This window comes from Neopsephotus bourkii, unplaced genomic scaffold (assembly GCF_033783945.1).
Source record: "Neopsephotus bourkii isolate Nb327-2 ecotype Australia unplaced genomic scaffold, CSIRO-AGI_Nbou_v1 NB_1825, whole genome shotgun sequence".
Taxonomy (NCBI): Eukaryota; Metazoa; Chordata; class Aves; order Psittaciformes; family Psittacidae; genus Neopsephotus; species Neopsephotus bourkii.
Genome location: NW_026902298.1, coordinates 10,367,883 through 10,380,125, shown reverse-complemented (window position 1 = coordinate 10,380,125; position 12,243 = coordinate 10,367,883). Strand labels below are relative to the sequence as shown.

General features: G+C 47.9%; 1 protein-coding gene across 1 annotated transcript in view; it reads left to right on the top strand.

Annotated features, from left to right (window-relative positions):
- CSTPP1 (centriolar satellite-associated tubulin polyglutamylase complex regulator 1) overlaps nt 1–11,169 on the top strand; it is an 85,208-nt gene extending 74,039 nt beyond the window's left edge. Inside the window, exons 5-9 of the mRNA XM_061343528.1 lie at nt 1,122–1,207; nt 4,017–4,212; nt 6,224–6,333; nt 9,830–9,893; nt 10,386–11,169. Coding sequence (XP_061199512.1) covers nt 1,122–1,207; nt 4,017–4,212; nt 6,224–6,333; nt 9,830–9,893; nt 10,386–10,566 — 637 coding nt within the window. The 3' untranslated portion in view covers nt 10,567–11,169. The remainder of the gene's footprint in view (nt 1–1,121; nt 1,208–4,016; nt 4,213–6,223; nt 6,334–9,829; nt 9,894–10,385) is intronic.
- The last annotated feature ends 1,074 nt before the right edge of the window (nt 11,170–12,243 follow it).

The window sequence follows — 12,243 nt, the reverse complement described above, 5'->3', positions numbered from 1 at the left end:
CACAGCTTCTCTGGGCAACCTGTGCCAGTGTCTCATAATGAAGTATTTCTTCCTAATGCCTAATCTAAATCTCCCCTCTGTTAGGTTAAAGCAATTCCCCCTTGTCCTTTCAATACATGCTCTTGTAAAAAGTGCCTCTCCAGATTTCTTGTAGGCCCTTTAGGTATTGGAAGACTGTTAACACAGTCTCACCGAAGCCTTCTCTTTCCCTCTGCAGAGACTGACCTTTTCATCCATATGACCAGAGCATTATGAATGTTTTTGCCCTAACTTACTTCTGTAATCCAGGGTTTTTTCATGAAACGAGGAGTTGGACTTGGCTGTCAATCATATGTCATCTTTATAGCCTGTGGCTGATACTTTTCATATCATGAAGTATGCTTCAACATCAGGATGCATGTGGCTCCCCACATGAACTTGAGACATAGCAGAGAGAAAGAAGACATGGTCCCTGACCCAAGAAGTCTTCAGTTTCCATGAAATTTGACCTGATAGACAAATCATAGATATGATAGATAGGAAAAGAGACTGATTCATGCATCGGGAAGGGAGGATAGGGTGTTCACAGTGTGTAATTAGAAAGCTGGTGGTTGGGCAATGTTATTTCCTCTGCAGTCAAGTGGAGTTTGTTTGACTGTAGCTTGGGAATTAATTTTTACCCTTATGAATCTGAAAATATCCCAGTTTGATGGACTCTGGTATACAGAGGAATAGGATAAGTCTCAGTTTGCTCACACCAGTCTAATACCTGTGTAACTGTCTTGTCTGCAGCACAGTTACTCTTTGTATAGCCTTGTGAACCAGCCTTGCAGTTTTTATGCCTGTGCTCATTCCATCATGCTTGACATCCACGTCACTGCTCTGCTCACAGTGTCACTGCAGTGTGTGGTAGCATTGACATTCAGGATCTTCTCCTCACTGAAGTTCTTAAACTGCCTTCATTAGTTGTTAGGGCGTCCACATCCATGCAGCAGTGGGTGTTCCCATTCCTCTCTCCTAACCTCCTATACTGGGCCAAGCCAGTAGTAATCCTCAGCTGCAGTTTCTCTAGGTCTGGGGTCCCTGGTTACAGACATCAGTTCTTTTGTAGATGCTAAACTGTTTCTCTCATCTTGTCATAGGATTGTGCTGATGGATGATGCTATGGATTGCCTGATGTCGTTCTCTGATTTCCTCTTTGCTTTCCAGATCCAGTTCTACTACTCAGGTAAATGCTGGGAAGCTCCTGAATTCACCCACCAGTATAGCTTTACATCTTTACAGCTTCCTAAGCCCTGAGCTTTTTTGAAACTTGTGAGGATATGGTTTTTCACAGAACATATATAGAGAATGGAATCTACAGACAAAAGGCATCAGTGATGCCAAGAGATTGGAAAGTTTCATAAGGAGGTTCCAATTTTTATGACAAACAAGGTACCTATAACTGTTATGACTTAACGCATGTATTTGTCTTAGGCTTGAGACATGAATTCCCAGCTTTATCTACAGTATGTTAGCACCTAACTGTTAACTTTTACTAGGAACATTTGTTTTTGCCTTTCCTTAATACAACATTTCTGCCTCTGGAGTATTGGTAATTGCTGGAGATAGGGTAAGAAAAGCTCAACCAGCTGGTGCCTTGAAAGGAAAGGGAACGGAACAATTCTTTCCCCTAATGCTCACCCAACTATGAGCTGGTTTCAGCTCACAGTGTTTCTGACCTGGGTATGGTTTCCATGGGTTTAGGAATCCCCAGTGGACTCCTCTCCCAAGAACTTCTCCAGCCTCCCCTAGAAATCACATAAACTTGTAACCTCCACACCTTTTGGCAAGGAGCTGCAAGTCTGCCATTAGTCCCTCTGGTCTGGTTTGAGGGCCCCTAGTTGGAAGGGAGGTGAACAGATAATCCCCATCTACCTTCCTCATATTGTTGGTCATTCATCATATTCTACCCCTGTCCCCCTGTTTGAGTTTTAACTAGATGGGGTACTTTTAAAATTCCTGACAGGAAAAGTATAAATCAAACTATATTAGTTTCTGTGTGTGTATTTTACATATGCTCATCCACACATATACATCTAAAATCCCCTGAACTAAACTTCATGAGACAAGAGGGAGGATCTTGGATGAGCATTCAGGTGCTTGTTCTATACAGAGAGACTGCTTTAAAATACAATCATAGAATCTATAGAATCTAATAGAAACTATTCTGTTAGGGTTGGAAAGGACCTTAAGATCATCCAGTTCCACCCCCCCCTGCCATGGGCAGGGACACCTCACACTAAACCATGCCACCCAAGGCTCTGCCCAACATGGCCTTGAACACTGCCAGGGATGGAGCATTCACAACTTCCCTGGGCAACCCATTCCAGTGCCTCACCACCCTCACAGTAAAGAATTTCTTCCTTATATCCAATCTAAACTTCCCCTGTTGAAGTTTTAACCTGTTACCCCTTGTCCTATCACTACAGTTCCTAATGGAGAGTCCCTCCCCAGCATCCCTATAGGCCCCCTTCAGATACTGGAATACATTGGCCTTTTTGCCCTAGGCCCGCTAAAATGTGGTTGAGGAAGGGGAATCTCATTGAGGGAACTGCTTAAGTGGGAAAAAAAAGAGGGAAGCATTTTCTCCATCAAAGTTAAGCATGCTCCCAAGCGCTGGGGACTGCTGGGGTGCCACTTCTCTGCCCGAACAGAGGCAGCATAAACTCGTGGATTCCTGCTCACTCGCACTTAAATAGCTCCCTCTGATGGACGTAGCTCACAATTGGCCTCGAACAGGCAGAAGGGGCCAGGTTTGGATCCTGGGAGGCACTGGCTAGAAGCTGTGCTGGAGCATAGTCTGTGGTCAGAGAGTACACTTGGGTGGCCTGATGATCTGATCCAAGCTGTCAGTTCCCATCTTTCTAGCAGTTCCGAGTCAGCTAATACAAAACTCTCTTTTTCTCAGTACTTGTCTGTAATAGACTTCCCTGTAAGTCCCCTGTGCATATCACAATGTTATCCATGACGATTTGTCAAAGAAAAAGGGTTCAGAACCCACTGATTTGGGGTTGGGCAGAACCAGGCTTGCAATGCCTTGAGCCAGGGACAGCAAATGTGTTTGGAAAGTTGTTCCCTGCTAAAACAAATATTTCCACTGCGCTGCAGAGCCTCAGCACAGCCTGAGGGCCCGCTGACATCCTGCCTTGCCTCCCCAGCTGCCTCACACACAGCGTTACCCTTCCATTCACTCGGCACTGAAATCCTCACAAGCCCTCCCTTGTGTATACACACGCTCAACCATCCCATCCGTGTCCTGCTCGGCCAGGCACAACGCACACACGCAGCCTGTCCTACGCTCTCCCACCAACCCACACACATGCAAACCACTCCAAATGGAATCTAGGTTTGTAAACTGCTGACCACATCCATAAACAAACTTGTTTAAAATTAGACTCTTGCAGTAAACAGTGGGTAGTATGAGGAGCCTGGGGAGAGGCTTGCTGCCAGCTCTAGCCCTGACCTGCCCTGGCCCTTCCTCTAGATCCCATGTTATATTTACTTTGGAGTAGCACAGAGACAAGCTGGGATACAGCCTGGAGCCCTAACTTGCTGCCTGGCCTCCTGTTGCGGTTCTGTATAGTTTGTTCCTAACTTGGATGAGTTCTTAATCAGTGGCAAGAGATGGAGAAGAACTTTGTAGGCTTTGCAAACCAGTTTTGTGTTCAAGGTTAGCTTTCTCGCTCCACTGTTTTATCCATGTGCCACCTATCCTCTGTTTCCTTGAGGAGAATCTTGTTCAACAGAGTAAGTGGCCTTTCATAATCATTGTGACAAGAAGCCAGCAACTTATGTGGAAAGGGCTGTTTGTGCCTGTATAATTATCTGATCTGGATATGCAGGATGCTGTAATGTTGTGCTTATTTCCTGCTGGTGCTATGTAAAACACTGAAACACAGAGCAGGGACTGACAGTTTAATCCCAGGTCCGGTAGGTCAGAGGGATACTTTGCTGGTTATAGCCCTCAGTTTTAAGTAATCTTCTATTTGTTTCAGAGTTCCTGGAAAGTGTGGCTGCTATTTATCAAGATCTATTGGCTGGTAAGAATCCAAATACTGTGATTGTGCCAACATCATCCTCTGGGCAGCATCGGCAGCGCCAACCCCCCAGTGACTGCAGCCCACTGGATGGGGTAGAGGCATCTCTGTTCTACCAGTGCCTAGAGTCCTTGTGTGACAGATCAAAATACAGGTACGAATGGAGTCCAAAACACAGATTTGAAGTCTCTGTCTCTGGAGACCCTTTGTAAGGCTGGAGCTGTGATGAAATGCAGGACTTTGAACAAGCTGTAACTCCCAAATTGATCTCAATGGAGAAGTATAAAGGGAGAGATCACACTGAACCACTTTAACTAAAGGAGAGGAACAATTTCCTGGACTTAAAAAACATGGGATTTGAGCTTATTCTTGAAGTAATGGGTTGAGCTGGGCCTCTGCTTTCCTTATCATTTCAGCATTGACACTTTTGTCAAGGATAGGTCCATCTACCGTGAGTTAAATAGAGGAGATAAACAAGTGCAGTTGTATTCTTGAGTATTGAAGCACAAGAAAGACCCACTGGGGTGGATAGAGTTCGAAGCCTTAAAGCCTAGACAAGATCACACTGCTGGTCTGTACCCAAGCCTGTGATAGAGCTGGTCTCCAGTTACAGATCCCAGGCACAAGGCTAGCCTTAGTTCAGCAGGGGATGGAGCAATACTAGGCCTTATTGTATAGCTTTGACTCTTTCTTCATAGTTTTTTGCAGGTAGCAAGCACATGCCTTGCTAGAAAGTCATGGGTTAGATCCACAGAAAGGCTCAGGACACAAGTTCCTCCTGAATCCTGCTTTAGGTGCCTGAGTCCAAATTTGTGATCTACAAAATTACTGCTGAACTGCTCCCAGTATTACAGATAACTAAGCATGGAGATGCCAGGTTGTTTTCTTCTCTTAACTAACAAAAGCTCTATATTCCCTGTATATCCTGATAGCTTCAGGTGGGAAGGACACTGTGAGTCCATCTTGGTAGGTCAGGCTCTGCACAGCACTGTGAGGGGAGCCATTCCCAGCCTTACATCCAGTAGCTCAATACTCAGCCAGGCTTTGATTACCACCTTTGCCTGGTGAATGACAGAGCCCACATGGACTGTTCAACACTTCCTCTTCGTGAGGTAGATTGATTTTGCATGAATTCCTTTAAGAAGTATTAGGCAAGGGCAAGAATCACTATGATGATATTGCTTAGAAGTCAGGACCAGATGTTAAGGTGAGTGTAGAAGAAGGGGACATGTCCATTTAGTCCCTACCTAAATATTATTTTCTTACATATTTAGGCTATCATCAGAAAGGTTTTCCTGCCCCTTGGATGACTGTTGCTGGTAAAAGGGTAATAACAACATAACAACCCTCATGAAAGTTTATTGTCTTCTAAAAGAAAGGGTTTCCCAATTGCTTTTTTAAAGAACGTGCTAAGAGTTGGGCTGTGTGTGCCTCTGAGTGAATTTAGGCTTTTCTCCCCATTCTTGGAGTGGAGCCAGGTAAGACAGCTCCTAGGGATGTACCCCAGCTCAAACATCTTGCTTAGAAAACAGGGAGCAGATGCAATGCTAAATAAGCAAGCTGGTGGTTATTTGTTTTAGAATCATAAAATCATAGAATAGTTAGGGTTGGAAAGGACCTTAAGATCATCAAGTTCCAACCCCCCTGCCATGGGCAGGGACACCTCGCCCTAAACCTTATCACCCAAGGCCTCGTCCAACCTGGCCTTGAACACTGCCAGGGATGGAGCATTCACAACCTCCTTGGACAACCTACTCCAGTGCCTCACCACCCTCACAGTAAAGAATTTCCTCCTTATATCCAATCTAAACTTCCCCTGTTTAAGTTTTAACCCATTACCCCTTGTCCTATCTCCACAGTCCCTAATGAAGAGTTCCTCCCCAGCATCCCTATAGGCCCCCTTCAGATACTGGAAGGCTGCTCTGAGGTCTCCACGCAGCCTTCTCTTCTCCAGGCTGAACAGCCCCAACTTTCTCAGCTGATCTTCATATGGGAGGTGCTCCAGTCCCCTGATCATTCTCATGGCCCTCCTCTTTTAAATTGACTCAGGGCAACTTGACAGTGTTAGAACAGGCAAAAGGGTTTATTTCTGTGGTTTGAGCCGGGTCTTGGGTCAAAAAAAGATGATAATAGACAAGTTGACCTCTTTGTTTCTCTTTTCCTAGCTGTCCGCCTTCTGCTCTTGTGAAGGAAATGTTGAGTGGTGCACAGAGACTGACCTTCTATGGATTCCTTATGGCACTTGCGAAGGATCAGGGGATCAACAGAGCTCTAGGTAAGACTCCAGTGAGTGGTACAGCTCCTGATTTTCAGTCATTCTGCTTTTCTGGGGAATTTCCTCTGTAATTGTGCCCCAGATTTTACACTGGCAGGAAGAGGGAGGGGAAGTTTTTTATCTTTTTGTTGATGGATTAAACTTTAACACAGAACACTGTGCCTGTACTGTCTGCTTGAAGCCATGGAGCTTCTTCAAGGACAAAAGTAGATACGAAATGCTGCCCTAAGACAGCAGTGGTTTACCTCTTCAGTAGCTGATGATTTTAGCAGAACATTTTAACATTTGGCTATAAAGATGAGGCAGAGGGGGTCAGGAGATGAGTAAGGTGGTGGCTGCTGTTGACAGAACTGAAGTCCCATCCTGTGTTCTAGTCCTTTATTCTCCCACAGATTTTAAGAGACTGCTCTCATCTATGAGTATAGAAGGCACACCTAATGGGAAAACCTCTGCTGCCTCCCTGGTTCAAAGACTGAAAGCCCAATCTTTCCCAGCTCTTCCCCATCTTCCCTCAGGGCAGTGTGGTCTAACTAGGATATTCATCTATGGCTCACTGAAAACCTGGTGGTATCATAAAACACAAACTGCTACACAGTTCTGTACCAGACTGCTGGGGGAACCAGAGGGATTCCCAAGCAGCATCTCTGTTGCCTTTGTTGGCGTGGCGACCTGGTTCAGGAACGACACAACGGCCAACCCCTGGCCGCTCGGGCCATCAGCTCACTGACACCAACGTGGTGGATGGCAAATGGCGTTTATTGGCGAGTAACACGGTGTTATATAGCCTAGGTTTACAACGTCACGTCCGTCTGCTTACGACCTAGGTTAGGCCCTATTGGCTACTCAGAGGGGGGTCTTATCTTTCCGTACAGCGCGACATCTTCCGATCGCCAGACCCTAACTACCTACACATCTCACTGCTTGTTTTCGTGTTGTTCTAGAGCATGGAAGCAAAGTGTTGTATTGGCAAGAGACAATAGGTGATCCATACCCAGTTCAAACTCACAGTTCCATATTGTCCCATATGCCTTTCTTGTGCTCCTCCTCCTCTTGCAAAGGGGAACAGAAACAGCTTTTTGTGTTTGACAAGGCTACATCCAGGAGGTAAGTTTAAATGTATGGAGGCCCAAACACTCATCTTCACTCATCTCCATTCAGCAAATAACCTAGCCAGTAAGGATAGGGTGTCTCTGTCTTTGGGTAGGAATCCTCTCCCTGTGCTTGTAGGCTTGAGTCCCTGCCAGTCCCTATATTACAAAACAAGCCTCAGTGAAAAGGTGTACCTTGCCCAAGGGTTGTTCTTTTGCACAGGTGTGTGTGTCATAATAAAGCAGAAGTGTCCCCTCCCTGGCTGAGCCCCTTCTTACAGCAAACCATTTAAGCTACTAATGCTCCTCTGGGGCAGGGCTGCTTACCCAGCAACATGGAGATTATATATCAAAGGTGCATGAACACAGCCCTGCAATCTCCTCTGCAAACAGGCTTAGGAAGCAGTGTATTCACTGGGGAAGGTGATGCCTGGATTGCAGCAAGCAAAATCTTTTTGGTTTTCTTTTTCCCTTTGCCCTATGAAATCCACTTCTAATCGAGTGCAAAGAAAACAGATGAGCAGAAAAAAACACATCCTGCCCACAGCTTCCATTGTGCCATCTACAAAGTGTGTGAGTTTTCATTCCGAATAATGTGGGGCTGGCCCCTGGCCCTCTGCCATGGCCCTGGCTGAGGCCTCTCTCAGAGGAGGGGCAGCAGCTACATGTCTGACAGGTGCCAGCATCTTGGCACGGAGGGGAGGATTCTTTTCCTGGTGTCTTTTAATCTCTCCTGAAGGGTGATTTCAATAGTTGTGGGGCTGTAGGGGATCACAAGCTCCCCAGAGCCCTTCAGCGAGGGAAGTTTCAGGTAAAGGAGCTTTCAGTCAGGATGCCTGCTGTCTCTCTGGTCTCACAAAGCCACTAGTTCCCCTTGAGAAACAGGGGCAGGGATTAGAGCAGCACATTCAGGCTGGAGTAGAACTTACGTGTTTGTCAGGCAGACTGGAATCCGCAGCCTAACTCCAGTGTCAGTGTTGATTTGTGAACCCTTTGAGGGTTATTTACTGACTTGTGTGATTCTTGTGCCCTGGAGACCTCGCTGTGCATTCTACAAACACAGAAACAGGCTTTAGCTGCTTATTCTTTCAATAGAGCCCATGAAAAAGAGCAGGCTGAGGCACTTCACTGTACCTCCTGACACTCTTGTGTTGCAGTGCCAGGCTTCCCTGTTCATCTGCAGGAGGGGAAGACCTGGGGGAATCAGTTCTGACCTAAACTGGTTTTGATTTTTAGGCCTTTCATTGCTATGTTTTTGGTGACTGCTGCCAGCTTGTCTGTGTGAGGCAGCAGCTCCCCAGCCTAGCCTTCAAGAGCAACATGCCAGGGCCAGAAACCAGGTTTGTGTCCCCACAGGGAGTACAAATCCCCTTGCCAAAGGTACTGAGTGTGGCACGCAGCTCTTCTGACAAACAAGAGCATTCCTCACTGCCCTGTTGGTACAGATTACCAAGTGGGTTTTCTCTCCTGGTGTGCGGTGACTCTATCCAGGCTATGGTAGGCAATACCCGTCATCACACCCTCCTACGACCCCTGTACAAGGTGGAGTTTGTTACAGAGTTAGGAAGGAGGGCTTTCCTAAGAGCCCCATCTTCCTTTCTGGGCTCTTCTGAGGTGTCAGTGTCTTTTCAGAGAACGGCAAGGACAGTCAACCAGCTGTTCCCATCCTACACCTCGTCCTTCATCCCGAGTAGGGTTTTGAATGTGCAAAGGAGCATGCTGACCTTATGCTAAGAAAGGGTACATGATTACTGGCCCAGCCTTTCAGGCTGTCATCCAGACAGAGAGCAATGCTAGAGCACTGTCCATCACACTTACTCCTGAAGGCTCCATGTACACCAGAGGCAGGCCTGACTTTCCTGCATTGCAAGGAAGGCAGTAGTGTTACTTCTGTGGAGTGTTTTGATCCCCAAGCTCAGTGCACCACAAGAAAGGCAGGTGGCACAGAAGTATGCATCTCCCTGGGTGGTACAGTGCATGCTTCAGGCTGTGGCACAGACAACAACAGATCTATTGCTCTGATAGGATCTGGGACTGGTGACTATACAGGGCAATTAGCAGAGGCCTGAATTGACATTCTGTCATCTCCCTGACAGTCAGTACTTGGCAGTTCTGTGCAGTGAATGGAAACTGCCAATCCTGAGGGCTCTTCAAGTTCCCTGAGGTGGGACTACTGAGAGTGCCTCCCATTTAGTATGAGCTCAGCCACAGCCTGTGTGAAGGACGCAGAATATAGATCATCATTCCTTATCTGTCCATGATCCTCCACATTCAGTGTCCATTTCTCGAATAGGCATAAGGAAGAGTTTTCTCTGTCTTGCAGGGCAGATTTTGGATGCTGCTATGGCTTGAGCACTTTTCTTTACAACCTAACTCTGCTCTGATACTGTCCTTGTTTTTTTCTCCAGGGGCTTTGCCAGATAAAGGAGACTTGTTTGTGGACCCTGCCATGGATCATGAACTTGACAAATTGTAAGTGAAGTTGCCTAAAGTAGGAGGTAAAGCAACAGATTAGTTAACATGCTAAGGGAGACTTTAGTAAGGTACTGTCCCTGTTCCCTTGCTCTACTATAAAACAGTTGAGGAGCTAACACAACAGCCTGAGTAGAGAGGGACTCTTTCTTTGGGGTTTTTGGTGCAGCTAACAAAGGCTTCAGAAACAGGGGGAAAGCGTGCCTCGAAGAGTGATCTAGAGGAAGCAGCAGCCTCTAATGAAAAGGGAAGTTTTGTTTGGATGGTGAAAACCAGGAGTGTTGGAGGACACAGGCTCAGCCCAGAAGAAAGATCTGTTTAATCAGGAAGAAAGAACCCTATGGCAAATCTTGTAGGTACTGGTGCAAGGTGTTCCCCCTCAGTGCCATGAGCACCTTCCATCCCTGTGTGAGCTGTGAGTGAGTCCTCCTGTTGGGGCGAGGGTTAGGGATGACAAGTTATGCTGCCCAGCGTTTGTCTTTTCTCTTCCAGGGTAGCTCAGATTTCAGGGCTCTCTGTCTCCGGTCCCCCCAGCTCCAGTGGGGACGCAGCCAGTTTGGCAGTGCGTAACTCACCCCGGATGAACTGTCCCTGGAAACCTCTCCACCATCGGCGAAGAATGGATGCTGAGAGTGAAGGCTCCAACGAAGAGACAGACTCCTCTGAGAACTGAAGGTGGTGAGGGTGGGCAACGTTCCCATCTTGGCTTCTCCAGAACCCACTGGAACAGCAGCAGCTCCTCCCAGTGCATCTGCTCTGACAGTGGGCTCGGTCCACACCATCAGTGTGTGTGTGGCTGTGCCCGTCCCCTTTATCAGCTCCACCCGTCTCATCCCAGGAAGAACTCCGCCTTTTTCCTAGCTCCAAACTCATGCAGGAACGGTTTCCAGCTGCAGGGTTCTGCTCCCCTCTGCTGGCAGGCAACACAAACCAGCACCTGATAGCTCTGCCTCTGCTTGCAAGCACCAGGGCTCTCCCCTACGGTCAGCAGTTGCTGGAGCAGTGGGAGTGCCGGTGCAGGCTGCTTGCCACTGTTGTGTTGTGTAGCTGTGCTCAGGCTTGGCTGAGACAATAGAGGGGTTAGATCACCAGTGGCAGCTCTGCATTCCTGCTCCGTTTTAATTATTCACAGTAAAGCTGCACCTGCATGTGATCAAAGGTAGAGAAACTCCTAGAAAAGGGCTTAGGTATTGCCATGCCACCTCTCTCTGCTTCCTTCTCCATGCATCCAAGACTTGCCAAAGCAAATACAGCAAATAAGCTAGGCTGCAATAAGTACTGCATGGTGCTGTGTCCTCTGCTGCACCGAGATCCCTTCTGTGAAGCCTCCAATAGCATATTTAGGTCATTTGGAAAAGCAAGCTTCACAGGGGGTGGAGGAGACAGAGAAACAGAAAAGTCGATTCCTTGCCCCCAGGTGAGGTGTGCAAATACACAGAGCATCTGCTGGTGCTGGGTGGAAAGCAGCAGGAGGGGAGCTGGAAACAGTTCTCAAATGAGCCCTGGGTATTTTTTTGTCAATATTGGCATTGTAAGATTATACACAGTGGCACATAACCCTTTACAACTACAGAGAGAAGCAGTCTCAGGATGTTAACGGCAACCAGTGCAGCAGGTTGGCCTCCCCAGCCATAGCACTTGCTCTGGCATGGCTGCTGCATCTCACCCTGCACAGACTCACTCTTCCCTGGGGGTCTTGGGTTCCTCTTGGTTCTGTGGGAGCCTCCTCACCCCTCCTGTTCCTGGAACACTGCAGCATGGGCCAGCAGGAGCCGTACCCCAAAGCTGGCAGCCATCAGCTGGGTGGACTCAACACACACTGCAGCTAGGTTAAGGCTACTGTGGATCTGTAGCCCAGCCGTGCTGCGGAGGGCACGGGACAGGCCATTTATTTATTGTAAGTTATTTATTACCCTGCTCAGTGACTGCGCTTCCCCTCGCACCCTCCATGGCTGCACCACCGGGCAATAAAGCACAGTGCGAGGCTGCTGCCACCTCTGGGCTCCTACAGTGGCCTGGAGCCCCTGCAGGGGCTGAGGACTTGGGGCTCAGGGCGGCGGTACCGGTACCCCCAATTCTGCTGCGAGAGGCAGCGCACAGCGCACGCACCATACAAACACACACACATCCCTCTCACAGTACCGTGCAGGCACTCTTTCCTCCGCAGCCACGACCTTAACGGCGCAATGGGGCAGACACTGGAAGGGTCGGTCCCATCCCTGCTCTGGCCAAACACCCGCTGGAATGGCGAGAAACCCTTCACATCCCTCCGTGTGCTGGCTCGGCGGTACCACAGCCCCTCCTCAACCCCACAATCCGAGGAACACCCCAGTCTTAGTAAAAGCAGGGA